The sequence below is a fragment of the Homarus americanus genome, unplaced genomic scaffold (genome assembly GCF_018991925.1).
Source record: "Homarus americanus isolate GMGI-L3 unplaced genomic scaffold, GMGI_Hamer_2.0 scaffold40730, whole genome shotgun sequence".
Lineage (NCBI taxonomy): Eukaryota > Metazoa > Arthropoda > Malacostraca > Decapoda > Nephropidae > Homarus > Homarus americanus.
Window position 1 is genome coordinate 134,756 of NW_024752855.1, and position 18,716 is coordinate 153,471.

The 18,716-nt window shown below is 44.6% G+C and overlaps 2 protein-coding genes across 2 annotated transcripts in view; one reads left to right on the forward strand and one right to left on the reverse strand.

The window, feature by feature from the left end:
* Nucleotides 1–472: 472 nt before the first annotated feature.
* Nucleotides 473–4,381, reverse strand: LOC121855205 (putative proline-rich protein 21). Its single transcript, XM_042350070.1, has 2 exons — nt 4,319–4,381; nt 473–1,690 (listed from the first exon to the last, which is right to left on the reverse strand). The coding sequence occupies exons 1-2, from the start codon at nt 4,379–4,381 to the stop codon at nt 473–475; spliced, it is 1,281 nt and encodes a 426-aa protein (XP_042206004.1).
* A 9,364-nt stretch (nt 4,382–13,745) lies between these two features.
* Nucleotides 13,746–18,716, forward strand: part of LOC121855206 (transcription factor SPT20 homolog) — a 42,244-nt gene continuing 37,273 nt past the window's right edge. Inside the window, exon 1 of the mRNA XM_042350071.1 lies at nt 13,746–14,130. Within this exon, the coding sequence (XP_042206005.1) occupies nt 13,746–14,130 (385 nt within the window). The remainder of the gene's footprint in view (nt 14,131–18,716) is intronic.

The window sequence follows — 18,716 nt, forward strand, 5'->3', positions numbered from 1 at the left end:
GGTGCAGTGAGTGTGATGGTTGTGTAGTGGATGTGTCGTGCTTTGGTGTTATGGTGTAGTCATGGTGTATCGTTGTGGTGTAGCGTAGTGGTGGAGATTTTATTTGTTGGTGTTGGTTGATATTTTGTCTGGTTGTGTTAGTGGTGTAGTGTGGTGGTGGTTTAGGTGTAGTGCGTGGTGGTGTAGGTATAGCGTGAGTGGATGTAGGTGTAGCGGGTGTAGGTTTAGGTGTAGCGGGTGTAGATGTAGCGTGCGTGGGTGTAGGTGTAGCGGGTGTAGGTGTAGCGGGGTGGGTGTAGGTGTAGCGGCGTGGTGTAGGTGAAGCGGCGTGGGTGTAGGTGTAACGGGCAGGTGTAGGTGTAACGGGCGTGGTGTAGGTGAAGCAGGCGGGTGTAGGTAGCGGGTGTAGTGTAACGGGCGGGTGCAGCGGGCGTGGGTGTAGGTGTAGCGGGTGTGAGTGCAGAGAGTGTAGCTATGGCGGTGTAGAGGGTATAGCTGTGGCGGGCGTAGGAGTATGTGTAGCAGGCGCAGGTGTATGTGTAGCGGCGGGTGTAGCTTGGTGGGTGCAGGTGTGGCGGTGGGTGTAGAGGGTGTAGCTGTGGCGGGTGTAGAGGTGGTGGCGGTGTAGGTGGCGGGCGTGGTGTAGCGGGCGTGGGTGCAGCGGGCGTGGATGTACTGTAGCGGGTGTAGGTGTAACGGGCGGGTAGCGGGCGTGGATGTAATTGTAGCGGGTGTAGGTGTAACGGCGTGGGTATAGGTGTAGCGGACGGGTGTAACGGGCGTGGGTGTAGGTAATGGCGGTGTAGCGTGCGTGCGTAGGTGCAGGAGTAGGTGCAACGGGCGTGGGTGTAGCTTGCGGGCGGGTGTAGCTTTGGCGGGCGTGGGTAGGTGTAGCGGGTGCAGGTGTAACGGGCGTGGTGTAGCTTGGCAGGCGTGGGTGTAGGTGTAGTGGGCGGTGTAGCGTGCGTGGGTGTAGGTGTAGCGTGTAGCTGTGGCGGGCGTGGGTAGGTGTACGGGCGTGGGTGTAGGGTGAAGCGGAGTGGGTGCAGGTGTAGCGGTAGCTGTGGCGGGCGTGGGTGTAGGTAGTGGCGGTGTAGCGTCTGGTGTAGGTGTAGCTGGTGCAGGTAACGGGCGTGGGTGAAGCTTGGCGGGCGTGGGTGTAGGTGTAGGGCGTGGTGTGGGTAGGTGTAGCGGTGTAGCTGTGGCGGCGGTGTAGGTGTAGCGGGCGGGTGTAGCGGGCGTGAGGTATATGGGCGTGGTGTAGGTGTGGCGGGCGTGGGTAGGTATAGCGGGCGGGTGTAGCGTGAGTGCAGCGGCGGGTGTAGGTGTAGCGGTGTAGATGGAAGCGGGCGTGGGTGTAGGTATAGCGGGCGGGTGTAGCGGGTGTGGGTGCAGCGGGCGTGTGTAGGTAGCGGGCGCGTGCATAGGTGTAGCGGGCGGGATGAAGCGTGGGTGCAGCGTGGGTGTAGGGTGTAGCGGGTGAGGTGCAGCGGCGTGGGTGTAGGTGTAGCGGGCGGGCGCAGGTGAGGGCGTGGGTGAAGTGTAGCGGCGTGGGTGTAGGTGTAGCGGTCGTGGGTGTAGGGTAGCGGGCGGGCGTAGGTGCAGCGGCGTGGGTGTAGGTGTAGCGGGTAGGTGTAGCGGGGCGGGTGTAGGTGTAGCGGGCGTGAGTGCAGGAACAAACCTGTCGAACCTGTCGGGGAGATCAGGGAGGGTGCCATACCCGTGAACACAGTGGCATCCTAACGCTGTGTGTCACGAGTACTGAAGGTACATCCGGCACTGTGGCACCTGATTGTGTGCCACAGTGGAGAGGGTGGTGGTGGTGTCCGGGAGGGTGGTGAAGGGGTTGTGAGGGTGGTAGGGGAAAGGGTTGTGAGGGTGGTAGGGGAAGGGGCAGGAGGGTGGTAAAATAGATGATGGGGAGTGGTGAGGGTAGGGGAAGGGGTAGTGAGGGGTGGTAGGGGAAGGCAGTGAGGGTGGTAGGGGAAGGGTAGTGAGGGGTAGGGAAGGGGTAATGAGGGTGGTAGGGAAGGGTAGTGAGGGGTGGTAGGGGGAAGGGGTAGGTGAGGGGTGGTAGGGGAAGGTAATGAGGGTGGTAGGGGAAGGGGTAGTGAGGGGTGGTGGGGAAGGGTAGTGGAGGGTGGTAGGGGAAGGGGTAATGAGGGTAGGGGAAGGGTAGTGAGGGTGGTAGGGGAAGGGGTATGAGGGTGGTAGGGGAAGGGGTAGTGAGGGTGGTAGGGAAGGGGTAGGTGAGGGGTGGTAGGGGAAGGGGTAGGAGGGTGGTAGGGAAGGTAGTGAGGGTGGTAGGGGAAGGCAGGGAGGGTGGTAGGGAAGGGGCAGTGAGGGTGGTAGGGAAGGCTGGGGAGGGTGGTGTCAGGGATGGTAGAGTGGTGAGGTGGTAGGGAAGGTGGTCAGGGTGAAAGGAGAAGTGGTTGTGATGGCGGTAGTGTGGTGGTGAGGGTGCTAGGATGGTGGTAGTGGTGGTGAAGGAGGAAGAGGTGGGGTGGGTGTCAGACTATTACAGCTTACTACATGAAACACCTCAGTTTATGGTCAGCGTCGGTTCCAGCGATTTTCCCGTCAAATATATTTTAAGTAATGCAGGTTAATACATGATGAGTTATGGCTTCTTCCCACCCACCCCACCCACCCAGCCCGTCCCACCCCACCCCAACCCCACCCACCGAGCCCTGCCCCGGCTAAAGCTACCTGCGGCTTGAGGGTGACCCAACCGCTACACTGCCTCTTATCATTGTTTCTAAATTATGTTGTTGAATCGTATTCGTTATCCATAATGTTGTTTTTCTTTTTATCCGCTATTGTCAGATACTATAGTTTGTTGTTTACATTTTTTATGATGATGATGATGATGATGATGATGATGATGATGATGATGATGATGATGACGATAATGATGATAATAAAGAGCGAGAGACAGACACAGAAGGTGATGGTGGATGTCTGAAGACCAAGAAGACGGGTCTGGCAGACAGGAACCCATTATGTGTCTGTGTCTGGCCTAATATGTCCCGGTCATCGTGTCTCTCTCCTCCTGCCGTAGTTTCCCGAAGATGTGATAAGCCGGGAAGTCCTGACAGTGGCTGCTGGACCCCCACACTTCCTGCTGGGGGTGTTAAAAAGGGGTCCTGCTGGCGGTTAGAAGGGTCCTGCCGGGGATGGTAGAGGGGTCTTTCTGTTGAGGTAAAAACACTCTTCTAACCCAGGGCAGTAAACCACAATGTACTGTACAGTAGTAAGTACACTGAAGAATGACTGAAGTAATACCGTATGATACACCGTAGTACTATGTCAGTATAAGCACGATGTGTGTAGTAAATTTTACGACGCGTGTGTACACTAATTACTACTCAATATGTACAGAAGAGAAAAAGTTTGTTTGTACAGTGTTGTTAGTTTACATATACATTACATGACGGTAAAACAATGTGTGTGTTTAGTGGCAGGAACCGTCTCTCTACTGCTCTGCCTCATCACGTGGTGGGAGGTGTGGTATCATTGGACGTAAGTTACCTTTTGTTTACGGGATCAGGTGTAGCTCAGACTAGGGAAGGTGACATGTAATACCGGTGAACGGAAATAAAGTCGCAGGAAAAAGTCACAATTTTGACTTGGAAGAAAAGTCACATTTTATATAAATATCTTTTAACAGTTAAAAAAGATATATATCTTAAGTTACTTATTAACTGACAATACATGACTTGTACACATTGACAACACAATTTATATGATGGCATTACACGTATGTTAGGTTAGGTTAGGTTAGGGTTAGGTTAGGTTAGGTTAGGTTAGGTTAGCTGGGTTAGGTTAGGTTAGGTTAGGCTAGGTTTGCTAGGGTTAAGTTAGGCTAGGTTTGGTTAGGTAGGCTAGTTTAGTTTTTTCTGTGACTTTTTCTGTGAATTTTTTTCCGGATTGGCATTACCTCACTGTTGTGTACTTGTCATGTATCACTCTTGTATCACTTGTATCACCTGTAACACTTGTAACACCTGTATCTCTTTCATCACCTGTAACACCTGTATCACCTGCATCAACTCGTATCACCTGTAACACTTGTATCACCTGTAACACTTGTAAGACTTGTAACACTTGTATCGACCTGTATCACTTGTATCACCTGTGTCGACCTGTAACACCTGTAAACACTTGTAACACCTGTATCGACCTGTAACGCTTGTATCACCTGTAACACCTGTATCGACCTGTAACACCTGTATCGACCTGTATCAACTTGTATCACCTGTATCGACCTAATACTCACCAACTCCCGATTTCGTTATGATGACATTTCTCAACTGACCTTCTCCGACATTCTCAGGCGCCGCACCCAACTCCTGTCGCACCCATTCGCCACCGCAACCATGCCCTCGCGACGCAGTACCTAGCCCCCGCCGTTGCACCCAGCTCCCCGCCGTTGCACCTAGCCCGTTGCCCACTGCCCCCCCCGCTGCCGCACCCAGCCCCCTGTTGCACCCAATCCCCTCGACGCCGCACCCTGCCGCACCTCACATACACTACACCTCCAGGCAGATTATATTGTCGCTTTCACCTTCGTACTTGTGGTTGTTATAGTTCCTGTGGGTGAAGGGCAGTGAAGTGAAGGTGGTGAAGGGCAGGGCAGGGGCAGAGACAGGGCTGTGATGAAGGGCAGTGGTGAAGTGAAGAGGTGGTGGTGAAAGGGCAGAGCAGGGCAGGGCTGTGATGAAGTGAAGGGCAGCGGTGAAGTGAAGGAGGTGGTGAAGGGAAGAGCAGTGATAAAGGGAAGGGTAATGGTAAAGGAAGTGCTGTGATAGAGGAATGGCAGGACACTGATGAAGAGCATGGCAGGGCAGTGATGACGGGAAGGGTAGTGGTGAAGGGAAGTGCAGGACACCGGTGAAGGACAGGGCAGGACTGGGCAGGGCAGGGCAGGGCAGGGTAGGGCAGGGCTGGGCAGGGTAGTGGTGAGATAACTAGTAATCATCAACTTACTATCAAAAGATCCTGGTGTGGGTGGTGGCGCCTGTGTCTGTATGCTGATGGTATTGGTCCACTGTACAGTATGTAGTGATTTCGCCTCACCTGATGTTTGCCTCCCCGCCCTCCCTTCCTACCCCATACTCCACCTGATTATTAAACACTCTAACACTATCTCCAGGTTTAGGTTAGGTTAGGTTAGATGAGCTTTATATTAGGTTAAGATAGCTGTAGGTTAGGTTAAGTTATAAGCTTTATGTTAGGTTTTGGTTAGATACGCTTTATGTTAGGTTTGGTTAGATAAGCTTTATGTTAGGTTTGGTTAGATAAGCTTTATGTTAGGTTTGGTTAGATAAGCTTTATAGTTAGGTTTGGTTAGATACGCTTTATGTTAGGTTTGGTTAGATAATCTTTTATGTTAGGTTAGGTTTGATAATCTTTATGTTGGGTTTGGTTAGATACGCTTTAGGTTAGGTTTTGTTAGATAATCTTTATGTTAGGTTAGGTTAGATAAGCTTTATGTTAGGTTAGCTTAGATAAGCTTTATGTTAGGTTTGGTTAGATAAGCTTTATGTAGGGTTTGGTTAAATGCTTTTTATGTTAGGTTTGGTTAGATAATCTTTATGTTAGGTTAGGTTAGATAAGCTTTATGTAAGTTTAGTTGAATGCGCATGTTAGGTTTGGTTAGATAATCTTTATGTTAGGTTAGGTTAGATAAGCTTTTATGAGTTTGGTTAGATACGCTTTATGTTAGGTTTGGTTAGATAAGCTTTATGTTAGGTTTGGTTAGATACGTTTTTATGTTAGGTTTGGTTAGATAAGCTTTATGTTGTTACGTTTGGTTAGATAAGCTTTATGTTGGGTTTGGTTAGATAATCTTTATGTTAGGTTAGTTAGATAAGCTTTTATGTTAGGTTTGGTTAGATACGCTTTATGTTAGGTTTGGTTAGATAAGCTTTATGTTGGGTTTGGTTAGATAATCTTTATGTTAGGTTAGGTTAGATAAGCTTTATGTTAGGTTAGGTTAGATAAGCTTTATGTTAGGTTTGGTTAGATAAGCTTTATGTTAGGTTAGGTTAGATAAGCATGTTAGGGTAGGCTAGATAATCTTTATGTTGGGTTAGGTTAGATATGGTTTATGTTAGGATAGTTAGATAAGCTTTTATATTAGGTTAGGTTAGATAAGCTTTTTGTTAGGTTAGGTTAGAATAAGCTTTATGTTAGGTTAGGTTAGATAGCTTTGTGTAGGTTAGATAAGCTTTGGATTGAGTTAGATAAGCTTTATGTTAGGTTTGGTTAGATAAGCTTTATGTTGGTTAGGTTAGATAATCTTTGGGTTAGGTTAGATAAGCTTTATGTTGGGTTAATTAGGTTAAATAAGCTTTATGTTGGGTTAGGTTTGATAAGCTTTATGTTAGGTTTGGTTAGATAAGCTTTATGTTAGGTTAGGTTTGATATCTTTATGTTGGATTTAGGTTAGATACGCTTTATGTTAGGTTAGGTTAGATAATCTTTATGTTGGGTTGGGTTAGATAACTTTTATGTTAGGTTAGGTTGAATCTATACATGTTGGGTTAGGTTTGAATAATCTTATGTTGGGTTAGGTTAGATACGCTTTATGTTAGGTTAGGTTAGATAATCTTTATGTTAGGTTAGGATTCTGGATTAGATTGGGTTTTTAGTTAAGTTTGATTGGGTTAGGTTAGATACTTTATGTTAGGTTTGGTTAGATAACTTTATGAGTTTAGTTAGATAAACTTTATTAGGATTGGTTAGATAAGCTTTTATGTTAGGTTAGCAGTAATATAGCTTTTATGTTGGGTTTGGTTGAATAAGCTTTATAGCAGGTTTGGTTAAATGGCTTTATGTTACGTTTGGTTAGATAAGCTTTATGTTGGGTTTGGTTAGATAATCTTTATGTTAGGTTAGGTTAGATAGCTTTATGTTAGGTTTGGTTAGATACGCTTTATGTTAGGTTTGGTTAGATAAGCTTTATGTTAGGTTTGGTTAGATAATCTTTTGTAGTAGGTTGGGATAGATAAGCTTTATGTTAGGTTAGGTTAGATAAGCTTTATGTTGGTTTAGGTTAGATAAGCTTTATGTTAGGTTAGGTTGAATAGCTTTATGTTAGGGTAGGCTAGATAATCTTTTATGTTAGGTTAAATGATCTTTTAGTTAGATAAGTTAGAATCAAGTATCTTTATGTTGGTTAGGTTAGATAAGCTTTATATTTAGGTTTGGTTAGATAAGCTTTATGTTAGGGTAGGTTAGATAATCTTTATGTTAGGATTGGGTTAGAATGCTTTATGTTGGGTTAGGTTAGATAAGCTTTATATTAGTTAGGTTTGATAAGCTTTATATTGATTAGATATTGGATTAAGTTAGAATAATCTTATATGTTAGGTTAGGTTAGATACGCTTTATGTTAGGATTTAGGTTAGATACGCTTTATGTTAGGTTAGGTTGAATACGCTTTATGTTAGGTTAGGTTAGATAATCTTTATGTTAGGTTAGGTTAGATACGCTTTATGTTAGGTTAGGTTAGATAATCTTTATGTTAGGTTAGGTTAGAACTAGGTTAGATACGCTTTATGTTAGGTTAGGTTAGATAATCTTTTATGTTAGGTTAGGTTAGATAAATTGGAGTTAGATAATCTTTATGTTAGGTTAGGTTAGATACGCTTTTATGTTAGGTTAGGTTAGATAATCTTTATGTTGGAGTTAGGTTAGATAAGCTTTATGTTAGGTTAGGTTAGATACGCTTTATGTTAGGTTAGGTTAGATAATCTTTATGTTAGTTAGGTTAGATAAGCTTTATGTTAGGTTAGGTTAGATACGCTTTATGTTAGGTTAGTTAGATAATCTTTATGTTAGGTTAGGTTAGATAATTTATGTTAGAGTTAGGTTAGATACGCTATTCCAAAGTTTTGAAGGTGAAACGAGCTGGTGTAGCTAATCAACAGGAAATACTTTTAACTAATACTAACTATAATAATACCGTTGCTTAGACATACTGTTATGATGAGCAGACCTGACCCACATATATTCACTCGCTGTGTTGTTTATTGCTGGCGGCAGGATGTCATTACGTAAAGATCAGGTTTACGAATAGCAGAGGTTCCTATTTGCCCTGAGGATCCTCCCCCCCTCCTCCCATTCCAAGCATTGAATTGAATTTAATTGTAACAGTTTATTTAGCCATAAAAACACAGATACAGAGTGGATAATGGCTGAGCAGTTGAGGAGCACAGGCTCCTGAGGCATCTGATATATACTGTACATTTTATGTAACTGTTATCATCTGGAATAGTACACATAGCCTGGTGGTAATAAGAACATATCAGTAGGTTACCACGGTTATCACTTCGATATTTATTTTATTTATAAGCAAGGTCTCATAGTCGCGTATATTCATCAGCCTCCGGGTCACTCAAGTTAAACATACAGGACAGGTCGCTCAGTCATCACTCCAGGTCACAGTCACCGATAGGTCACTCTGATCATCATCTCAATCCTCAGTAGGTCTAATCATCACTGCTGAGTCACTCATTTCCCCAATGGGTCTGGGGTGTTACCATCACAGCTGGTCCTAATAACGAGGCGTTAATGGGTCATCGAGAGTTAATGGATGAACGAAACTAGTTAAAGGGTGAAAAATTAGTGGGTGATCGTGCTCCAGGTAATCACCATAGCTGGCAGGTGTTGTAATGATTCACGCAGGTAATAGTGTGCGATAGTTGCCGCAACACTTTCTAATAGCCAGGGGAGTCTTCCCCTGGGGGCGTGGGGGCCTGGGGATGGGACACGGGGGTGGCACCGAGCAACATGGTAGGAGGGACCTGTGGGAATAATGCTGGGCTGGGGGAGGACCAGGTTGATAACATTGCGTGACAGCCGCGAACCTCACGTCACACCCTTCGTCACACCTCTCACGTTATCTCCCTCGCTACGTCGTCCCGCCACCCTTCACATCCACCCTTCGTCCCGCTACCCTCTCTTATCTCCCTCACGCTACGTCCTGCCCCACCCTTCCACATCACACCCTTCGTCCACATCACCATCTGTTGCAGTATGACCTGAACCGTGTATATGTATCCATATATCTAGATGTATGACGTAATATCTTAGGACCTGAATATATATATCTTAAGACCATATGTATCTTAAGACCATGTATATGTATCTTAAGACCGTGTATATATATCTCAAGACCGTGTAAATGTATCTTAAGACCAAGTAGCCTGTCTGTATCTCTAGGCAGGGTATATGTATCTCAAGAACAGTGTATATATCTTAAGACAGTGATATGTATCTTAAGACCATGTATATGTATCTCCATGTATCTCAGGCTGATGTCCTGCTGTATCTTAAGATATATATGTATCTTAAGACCCAGTAACTATCTTAATATCTCTCAGGCAGTCTTATCTAATATATGTATCTTAAGACGTATATGTATCTCAAGACCGTGTATCTGTATCTTCAGGCGGTGTATATGTATCTCCAGGCGGTGTATATGTATCTCAGACGGTTATATGTGTCCAGTGTGAGGTGGTGAGGAAAGATGTAGTCAAGGTCGAGGTGGACTAGTAACTGAAACTCGAGGAGAAGGAATGTTGATCGTGTCCTTGTAAGATGCTGTGTTGACAGGCTGTAGTGGTGAGGTCTACCTACAGGTGTATTGGGCTGTAGTGGTGAGGTCTACAGGTGTATTGGGCTGTAGTGGGAGGTCTACCAGGTGTATTGGGCAAAGTGGTGGTAGGTCTACAGGTGTATTAGGGATCTGGGCTGTAGTGGTGAGGTCTAAGATTGTATTGGGCTGTAGTGGTGAGGTCTACAGGTGTGGAGCTGTAGTGGTGAGGTCTACAGGTGTATTGGGCTGTAGTGGTGAGGTCTACAGGTGTATTGGGCTGTAATGGTGAGGTCTACAGGTGTATTGGGCTGTAGTGGTGAGGTCTACAGGTGTATTGGGCTGTAGTGGTGAGGTCTACAGGTGTATTGGGCTGTAGTGGTGAGGTCTACAGGTGTGTCTAGGCTGTAGTGGTGAGGTCTACAGGTGTATGGGCTGTAGTGGTGAGGTTCTACAGGTGTATTGGGCTGTAGTGGTGAGGTCTACAGGTGTATTAGGGCTGTATGTGGTGAGGTCTACAGGTGTAGTGAGGCTGTAGTCGTGGGGCTGTAGTGGTGCAGTGTGCTGGGGTTGTAGTGGTGAGGTCTCCTACCCAGGTGTGCTGGGGCTGTGTGGGTGAGGTCTCCTACAGGTGTACTGGGGCTGTAGTGGCGAGGTCTCTTTCAGGTGTACTGGGGGCTGTGTAGTGGCGAGGTCTCCCTACAGGTGTACTGGGGCTGAATGTAGTGGCAGGTCTCTTACAAGTGTACTATAATAATAATTAACGGATTATAATGAACTGCATATAATGGAAAACAGAAAAATAATTAATGGGAATGGGTCTGTTGATTAACAAATAATACAAATAACATAAGTGATATCAGTATGATGTAATAATAACTAGGTGGGGAGAAGGTTATACTACAGGGTATTTCAACATAGTGACAGTGCAAAAAGGTAAGATTGACTGGGAGTGAATACACTGGTTGATTACAAGTTATTGATAATTTTTACAATGGTTGGGACTGGGCTGTTCGTATAGCGATCAGTACGTGCTCGTATGTGCTGAACCATGTTGTGGTCGTCGAACAGCATTTGCCGTACGAGATTTCGGTGGCAGGCCGGTGTCGACAGTGCAGAGCTTCTATAAGTTCCAGAATGACGTCGCAATGCAATTAGAAGCCGAGGAATCAAAATATCAGAAGTATAAGGAGGGCGAATAATCTTGCACCTTTTGCACTTTTTCTAGGTGTTTACGTTGTGTGGCATTTGGGAGGAAGACCAGGTAAGGAGGCATCGGTGAGCTTGAGAAGTATGAATGTTGAAGTAAACACTGGGGAGCTCTGTGCAGGAACACCGGGGACTTTAGTCGGCGGAGGAGGTGGAGCAAACTGGAGGATTTGACACTTCGACAGTGTTTTTCCAATTTAGATTGTTGTCTATGGTGACGCCAAAAGCAATAAATCAACCTGGAATGTGTTGGGGCCTAAAGTAATGGAAAGGGGCGGGAATAACGTCGGAGGAAGGTTTATGTGCATAACCATAGTCTTGGCATGGTTGATGGTCACGTGGTTGTTGGTGGCCCAATTTTGGAGACTATTCAATAAATCCTGGAGGGCGGTATAATCGGGAAGACAGAGTTATGACACTGATCCCAATGGTGGAGTCGTCGACATATTTACAGCGAGCAGGGGTTTCTCTTAGGGCATAATTGATAAGCTTAAGGAGCAGAGCGGTATCTTGGTGCCATCAGAGGACGCCACAGGCGAAATAACTGAATGAATGGAGACAGCCCTTCGGAAATGTACGGCTTGGCGTTCGTCACTGAAGTCTGTGAGCAGCCAAGACTTCTTCGAAACCAGGTCGATAGCTTTGTTGGTGATTAAATTGGCGATGACTAGGTCAAAAGCTTTGGTGAAGTCAATGAAGGCGACAACACAGACGTTTTCGTTTTCCAGATGGCGGTATATGCACTGTATGTTGGCTGCCAAGACAGTGAGTGGTGGGAGAAATTTCATATTACCAAATGCTGAGGTGTGCTGGAGCCAATCGGTGGTCTACAGGTGTACTGGGGGCTGTGTAGTGGTGAGTTCTCCTACAGGTGTACTGGAGCCGTGTAGTGGTGAGGTCTACAGGTGTACTGGGGGCTGTGTAGTGGTGGTCTACAGGTGTACTGGGGGGCTGTATAGTGGTGAGATCTCTACAGGTGTACTAGGGCTGTATAGTAGTGAGGTCTCCTACAGACAGTGCACTAGGGCTGTGTAGTGGTGACGTCTGCAGGTCTACTGGGGGCTGTGTAGTGGTGACGTCTACTTCAGCTAGTCTGGGAGACGTGTGTAGCAAGACAGTTCCCAACAGGTAATTCAGTCCCCAGCATACGACCCTGCATCTGGAGGTTGTCCAGCGACCTACAAACTTAATGTTGTTTATAGTGTTGTGGTTGTAGTGTAGTTATAGTGTCGTAGTTGTGGTTTGTGGTATCCAATTTATAGTGTTGTAGTTATGGTTGTGGTGTAGTTATAGTGTTGTAGTTATGGTTAGTGGTGTAGTTATAGTGTTGTAGTTGGTGTTGTGGTTGTGATTGTGGTTATAGTGTTGCAGCTATGTTTTGTGGTGTAGTTATAGTGTTGTAGTTGTAGTTATGGTTTGTGGTGTAATTAATAGTAGTTGTAGTTGTGGTTTGGTGTAGTTTAATGTTTTAGTTGGTGTTGTGGTTGTGGTGTAATTATAGTGTTGTAGTTAGTGTTGTAGTTTAATGGTGTAATTATAGTGTTGTAGTTGATTGTTGTGGATTTGTGGGTATGAATTCATAGTAGTTGTAATTGTGGTTGTGGTGTAATTATAGTGTTGTAGTTGGTGTTGTGGTTGTGGTCAACAATTATAATTGTTTAATGGATTTATTGGGTGTAGTTATAGTGTTGTAGTTGGTGTTGTGTAGTTATAGTGTTTGTAGTTGGTGTTGTGGTTGTGGTGTGGTTATAGTGTTGTAGTTGGTGTTGTGGTTGTGGTGTAGTTATAGTGTTTGAGTTGGTGTTGTGGTTGTGGTGTAGTTGCTGATGTAGTTGTGGCATTGTGATTGATGTTGTGGTTGTAGTGTTATGGTTGTGGTAGTGTTGTGGTTGTGGTTTGTTTTTGGTTTGTGTTGTGGTTGTAGTGTTATGGTTTGTAATGTTGTGGTTGTAGTATTGTGTTTGTAGTGTTGTGGTTATAGTGTTATGGGTATAGTGTTGTGGTTATATTGTTATGGGTATAGTGTTATGGTTTTAGTGTTATGGTTGATGTTGTAGTTGGTGTTGTGGTTGTGATGTAGTTGTGATATTGTGATTGATTTTGTAGTTGTAGTGTTATGGTTGTTTTAAAGGTGTTGTAGTTGTAGTGTGTTGTGGTGTTGTGGTTGGTGTGTTGTGGTTAGAGTGTGTTGTGGTGTTGTGGTTGTAGTGTGTTGTGGTGTTGTGGTTGTGTTGTGAATTAGAAAGTGAATCGGGACCTAGTGCTTATAAGCGTGTTTAGTTATCAGGTGAAAGGTGGTGGTGATGTTGGAGATGATGGTGGTGATAATGGCGATCGTGGTGATGATTATGGTGTTGATGGTGGTGACGATGATGGTGTTGATGGCGGTGACGATGGCGATGGTGGTGTTGATGGTGATTAGTCGTCGATACTATTTTTTTATTTTGCCGGTAGCTAATCCTCCTGACGATACCTGTGTTAGCCCATACCAGTGTTGACCCATACCTGTGTTGTACCTGTCTTGTTCATTCCCACTCTGAGGCCCCACGAGACAACAGCCCATTAACATCCTACACGGAGTACCTGGAGGAGGGAGGGAGGGGGAGGGAGGAGGGGAGATATCTGAGTCCTGTAGTTGCCTCAGGTTTTTATCGGCTTCTTGTTCAGGTGAGATGATCGATGTAGATTTAATTAGTGAGCAGTTATCAGTGTGTGTGCGTGTGTGTGTGTGTGTGTGTGTGTGTGTGTGTGTGTGTGTGTGTCTTCATCATGAGTTAAGAGGCGTAGAAGCCTGAAGGAGTCAAGGGCGTAGAAGCCTGGAATCAATGGTTTATGTCTAAGCAAGTTATTAAAGCTCAACAACTTGCCCTGAATCTGAATTCGCAACTTTCGATTTACACCAGGTACCTACTTTGCTGTTAGGTGAACAGGGATGCCACCGGTAACAGCTACTGGTCACAGAATACCACTCAAGGGAGATCAGAAAGAGAGTCGCAGAAGGTCAAGGGAGATCAGAAGAGTCACAGTCCAGGAGATCAGAAGAGTCACAGAAGGTCAGGGAGATCAGAAGAGTCACAGAGGTCAGGGAGATCAGAAGAGTCCAGGTCAGGAGATCAGAAGAGTCACAGAAGGTCAGGAGATCAGAAGAGTCGCAGAAGGTCAGGGAGATCAGAAGAGTCACAGGTCAGGGAGATCAGAAGAGTCACAGAAGGTCAGGGAGATCAGAAGAGTCACAGAAAGTCAGGGAGATCAGAAGAGTCACAGGTCAGGGAGATCAGAAGAGTCACAGAAGGTCAGGGAGATCAGAAAAGTCACAGGTTAGGGAGATCAGAAGAGTCACAGAAGGTCAGGGAGATCAGAAGATTTAAAGAAGGTCAGGGAAATGAGAAGAGTCACAGGTCAGGGAGATCAGAAGAGTCACAGAAGGCCAGGGAGATCAGAAGAGTCACAGAAGGCCAAGGAGATCACAAGAGACCCAACAGTCAGGTATGGACCACAGAGACCATTACGAGAAAGATCAGACCAGTAGTCCCGCAGGAGGTAGATACTGTGGTGCTCCTCCTCCGTGAACCAGCGACTGAGGACTACAAAAGCTTTACCTTACCTCAACAGAGACGTGAATGGCTCTCATTGTGGAGGTGAACATCTGACTGACGAAATATTTACCCAATGATGTATACCGTCTTAACTTAAAGGAACTCTACCTGTGTAATTTATTAAGAAAACACAAGAAAAACAATAATATTAAAAATATATATATTTACGACACAAATTATAAATATTATCGGGGAAAGTAACGTAGACAGGTCTTATACAAGTGAAGAGAAATCGTGGTGAAAATATCTGCTGCCGTCAATGAAGTCTTTGAGTGATTCTGAGAAGGCCGGGAAGGAGCCAGCAGCTGGGCCAGGCCTTAGAGAATGACGCTCGGATGTACGACTCCGCCGCACACTAAAATGTGACCCAGATTAGTGGTGCATGATATTTAACTCGTGTTAAAAGGATATGTAGTAATGTATGGTGACCCAGATGGCGGGACAGAGAGGGAAACTTGACCTATTACCTTGAAAAGAGAATTAAAATTAAAATACACTCGCCACCACCACCACCATTACCCACTGCCACCGCCGCCGCCACTGTGTTTGGTGACTCCGACGATAAGAACAAAAACCAGAATAGATATATAAAGTTATGTTAATGTTAAAGTCTCCTTGGATTTATCTAACAGATTATATGATAATTTTGTCCTCCAGTCCACCGAGTTATTGAGGGTCTGGTGCCGTACCTTGTGGCAGGAGTGTGGTAAACATTCTAAAAGTTTTGTTGAAATATTTAATTATTTATTTAATTTTTTGTTGCTTTTCCTTTTTTTTCTGAGTTTGTAAGTAAAGGATTTTTTTTTAAAGTAAACCCACAATAGTTTTCTATTTAATACGCTAATAAAGTAAATATGTGTTGTAACTTTAAGTATTCTGGTCTGGGAAAACTCGAGGAATTTAATCTTGTTTTTCCTGCCATGTGATCAATGGTTCTCCGTTAATAATACTTTCCTCTCTCATGACACATTTTCATTATCAGTAAAACCAGAGAAAATATGATGGTGCAAAAACCATCTTTTCCAGAAACTTATTTTTCTTCTCAGCATTACAAAGGAAGAGTAAAGCGACTTGACCAATCTCGGGTTCATAGATGGTGAAAAATGGCCTCCGTCTTGATGTATGTAGACGTGTGTTTAGCGATAACTAAAACCTGTACTTGGCTTGTGAGTTCCACGGGTCAGTTTTAAATGCTCGACCAGAATTATTATTGGGTTGAGGCGACTGTGTGGGGAGGTAAGAGCCGTAGATGGTGGTGGTGACCCTCGTAAAGTTGAGAGTAATGAACACATGTACAGTAGTATTACCTCGAGATCACTAAAGTCTCCCCCACCGCCACCTGTTCTACCTGGATAAATAATGACAATTATTCTCCCCAGGTAAGCTTATCTACCTGTTTTACCTGGTAACTAATGAGTATTATTCTCCCCAGGTAAGCTTATCTACCTGTTTTACCTGGTAACTAATGAGTATTATTCTCCCCAGGTAAGCTTATCTACCTGTTTTACCTGGTAACTAATGAGTATTATTCTCCCCAGGTAAGCTTATCTACCTGACATACCTGGTAACTAATGTGTATTATTAGTATTATTCTCCCCAGGTAAGCTTATCTACCTGTTTTACCTGGTAACTAATAAGTATTATTCTCCCCAGGTAAGCTTATCTACCTGTTTTACCTGGTAACTAACTCCTGGTGTGCTTATCTACCTGTTTTACCTGGTAACTAATAAGTATTTTTCTCCCCAGGTAAGCTTATCTACCTGTTTTACCTGGTAACTAATAAGTATTATTCTCCACAGGTAAGCGCCGCAGGTGATGTACACAAGCTTGTCACTGGTGTCACTTGTTTTGGTGGTAGTGGCCCCTGTGTTGACCCCTCCCCCCAGCTAAGGTAAGTGTTGTCATTATAAAGGTTTTGTCTATTGCTGAAACCCAAACATAGACAGACATTTGATAGGCATTTATATAAGGAAATTTGTCACACAGGTTTACATAGATTCAATAATTTATATAGCCACTACAGGTATACAAACAATGGTGAATATACGGCGTTGAAGAACCTCATTACAAGGCATCCGAGAAGCTTTGTGGTCCAAGTGATGTAATTATTAAACTAAGTGCTACAGTCGTTGTGGTCTTGTCTATATTTTAGTCTGTTATACATTATTTCTGGTCTCAACTCATCAGTTTTGGACAGTTCTCGGCATTATTTGTGGTCGCAATAGGTTAGGTCCGGCCCTTGGATGGTCTTTGGTCTGTACTTATGATAGCCAAACAATTTATTACTTGAAGAGATTTTATTATTATTATTATTATTATTATTATTATTATTATTATTATTATTATTATTATTTAGTGTCGATGAAGTTTTTATATCTTATTTATATTTACCATTAGCGCTATAATTTAAGTTTTAATTCCATCACCATCATCCTCATCATCCTCATCATCATCATCATCATCATCATCATCATCATCATCATCATCATCATCATCAATATTAATTCACTTATTATTATTTGTCATTATTATCATTACTCTTCAAAATATTAACTATTCAATACTGATTCAGATAAGGAGTTTATCCTAGCCCTCAAAGAGAGAGAGAGAGAGAGAGAGAGAGAGAGTGTGTGTAAAGTGCGTAGAGTTATATTATATGATGCTCCGTGTGTGTGTGTGTGTGTGTGTGTGTGTGTATGTATGTAATATGTAATTAACGGTTTTGTGAAAAAATTCTGCAGCCCGAAGGCTGAAAATATACATTGGACATAAATGACTTATTACATACATTGGTGGTTTAACAAAAGCCTTCATTGGAGAAAGGTAAAGGAACATACAGTGAACATACAGATTAATGTGGGTGTTGAACAGCAAACTCGTAGTGTAGTAACTCCCTCCCAGATGGTGTTAGGGAGGGACCTCACGTGGTGTAGTAGTTCCCCACAGATGGTGTTATGAGGGGCCTCACGTGGTGGTTACTCTCACAGATGGTTTATGAGGGCTCCACGTGGTGTAGTAATTCTCACAGATGGTGTTATGAGGCCTCACGGTGTAGTAATTCTCACAGATGGTGTTATAGGGCTCACGTGGTGTAGTAATTCCTCACAGATGGTGTTATGAGGGGCCTCACGTGGTGTAGTAATTCCCCACAGATGGTGTTATGAGGGCCTCACGTGGTGTAGTAATTCCTCACAGATGGTGTTATGAGGGCCTCACGTGGTGTAGTACCTCACAGATGGTGTTATGAGGGGCCTCACGTGGTGTAGTAATTCCCTCACAGATGGTGTTATGAGGGCCTCACGGTGTAGTAATCTCACAGAGTGTTATGAGGGCCTCACGTGGTGTAGTAATTCCTCACAGATGGTGTTATGAGGGCCTCACGTGGTGTAGTAATTCCTCACAGATGGTGTTATGAGGGGCTCACGGTGTAGTAACTCCTTCACATATGGTGTTATGAGGGGCCTCACGTGGTGCAGTAATTCCCTCACAGATGGTGTTATATGAGTGAGGTGTGGTTCCAGGCCTTATCGTAGACGGATTAACACATCGCTGGTAGTTGGGTCTCACGGGCCGTTATCACTGGGTACCTGGGACCTCACTGTGTGAAAGGTCAACTTAGGTACCACTACTGTTGAGTTGTTCTCACTGACTTAAGCACTGTTCACCACTGTTCACCTCTGTTTAACACTGGTTCCATTTCTTTCCTAAATGAAATAGTAACTTCTGGCGAGAACATGTTGATATTCCGGTGGGGAGGAGGGTTCAGGGGAGGGATGGTATGGGCCAACATAACAGTTGACCTGGCTGCTCCGAGAGGAGCGCCAGGTACGTCTTGACCCCTTCGGTGGTCAAGGATGGTGTGTGTGTGTGTGTGTGTGTGATTTCTCTCTCTCTCTCTCTCTTTTCTCTACACCTTTTTCACGCACTTCTTCACACACACACGCACACACACACTCTCTACACACACACACACACATTCTCTCTCTCTACACACACACACTCTCTTTCTACAAAACACACACACACACACACACACACACACACACACGCGCTCTTCTCTCTCTCTCTCTACACACACACACACACACACTCTCTCTCTCACACACACACACACACACACACACACACACACACACACACACACACTCTCTCTCTCTCTCTCTTCTACACACACACACACACACACACACACACTCTCTCTCTCTACACACACGCACACTCACACACACTCTACACACACACACACACACACACACACACACACACACACACTCACACCTCTCTCTCTCTCTCTCTCTCTAACACAC

Coding starts and splice junctions, on each gene's coding strand:
- LOC121855205 (XM_042350070.1), bottom strand. CDS start 4,381: ATGGTTGCGGTGGCGAATGGGTGCGACAGGAGTTGGGTGCGGCGCCTG. Junction 1,691..4,318: donor GCCTGAGAATGTCGGAGAAG/GTCAGTTGAGAA, acceptor TCTCCCCGACAG/GTTCGACAGGTTTGTTCCTG.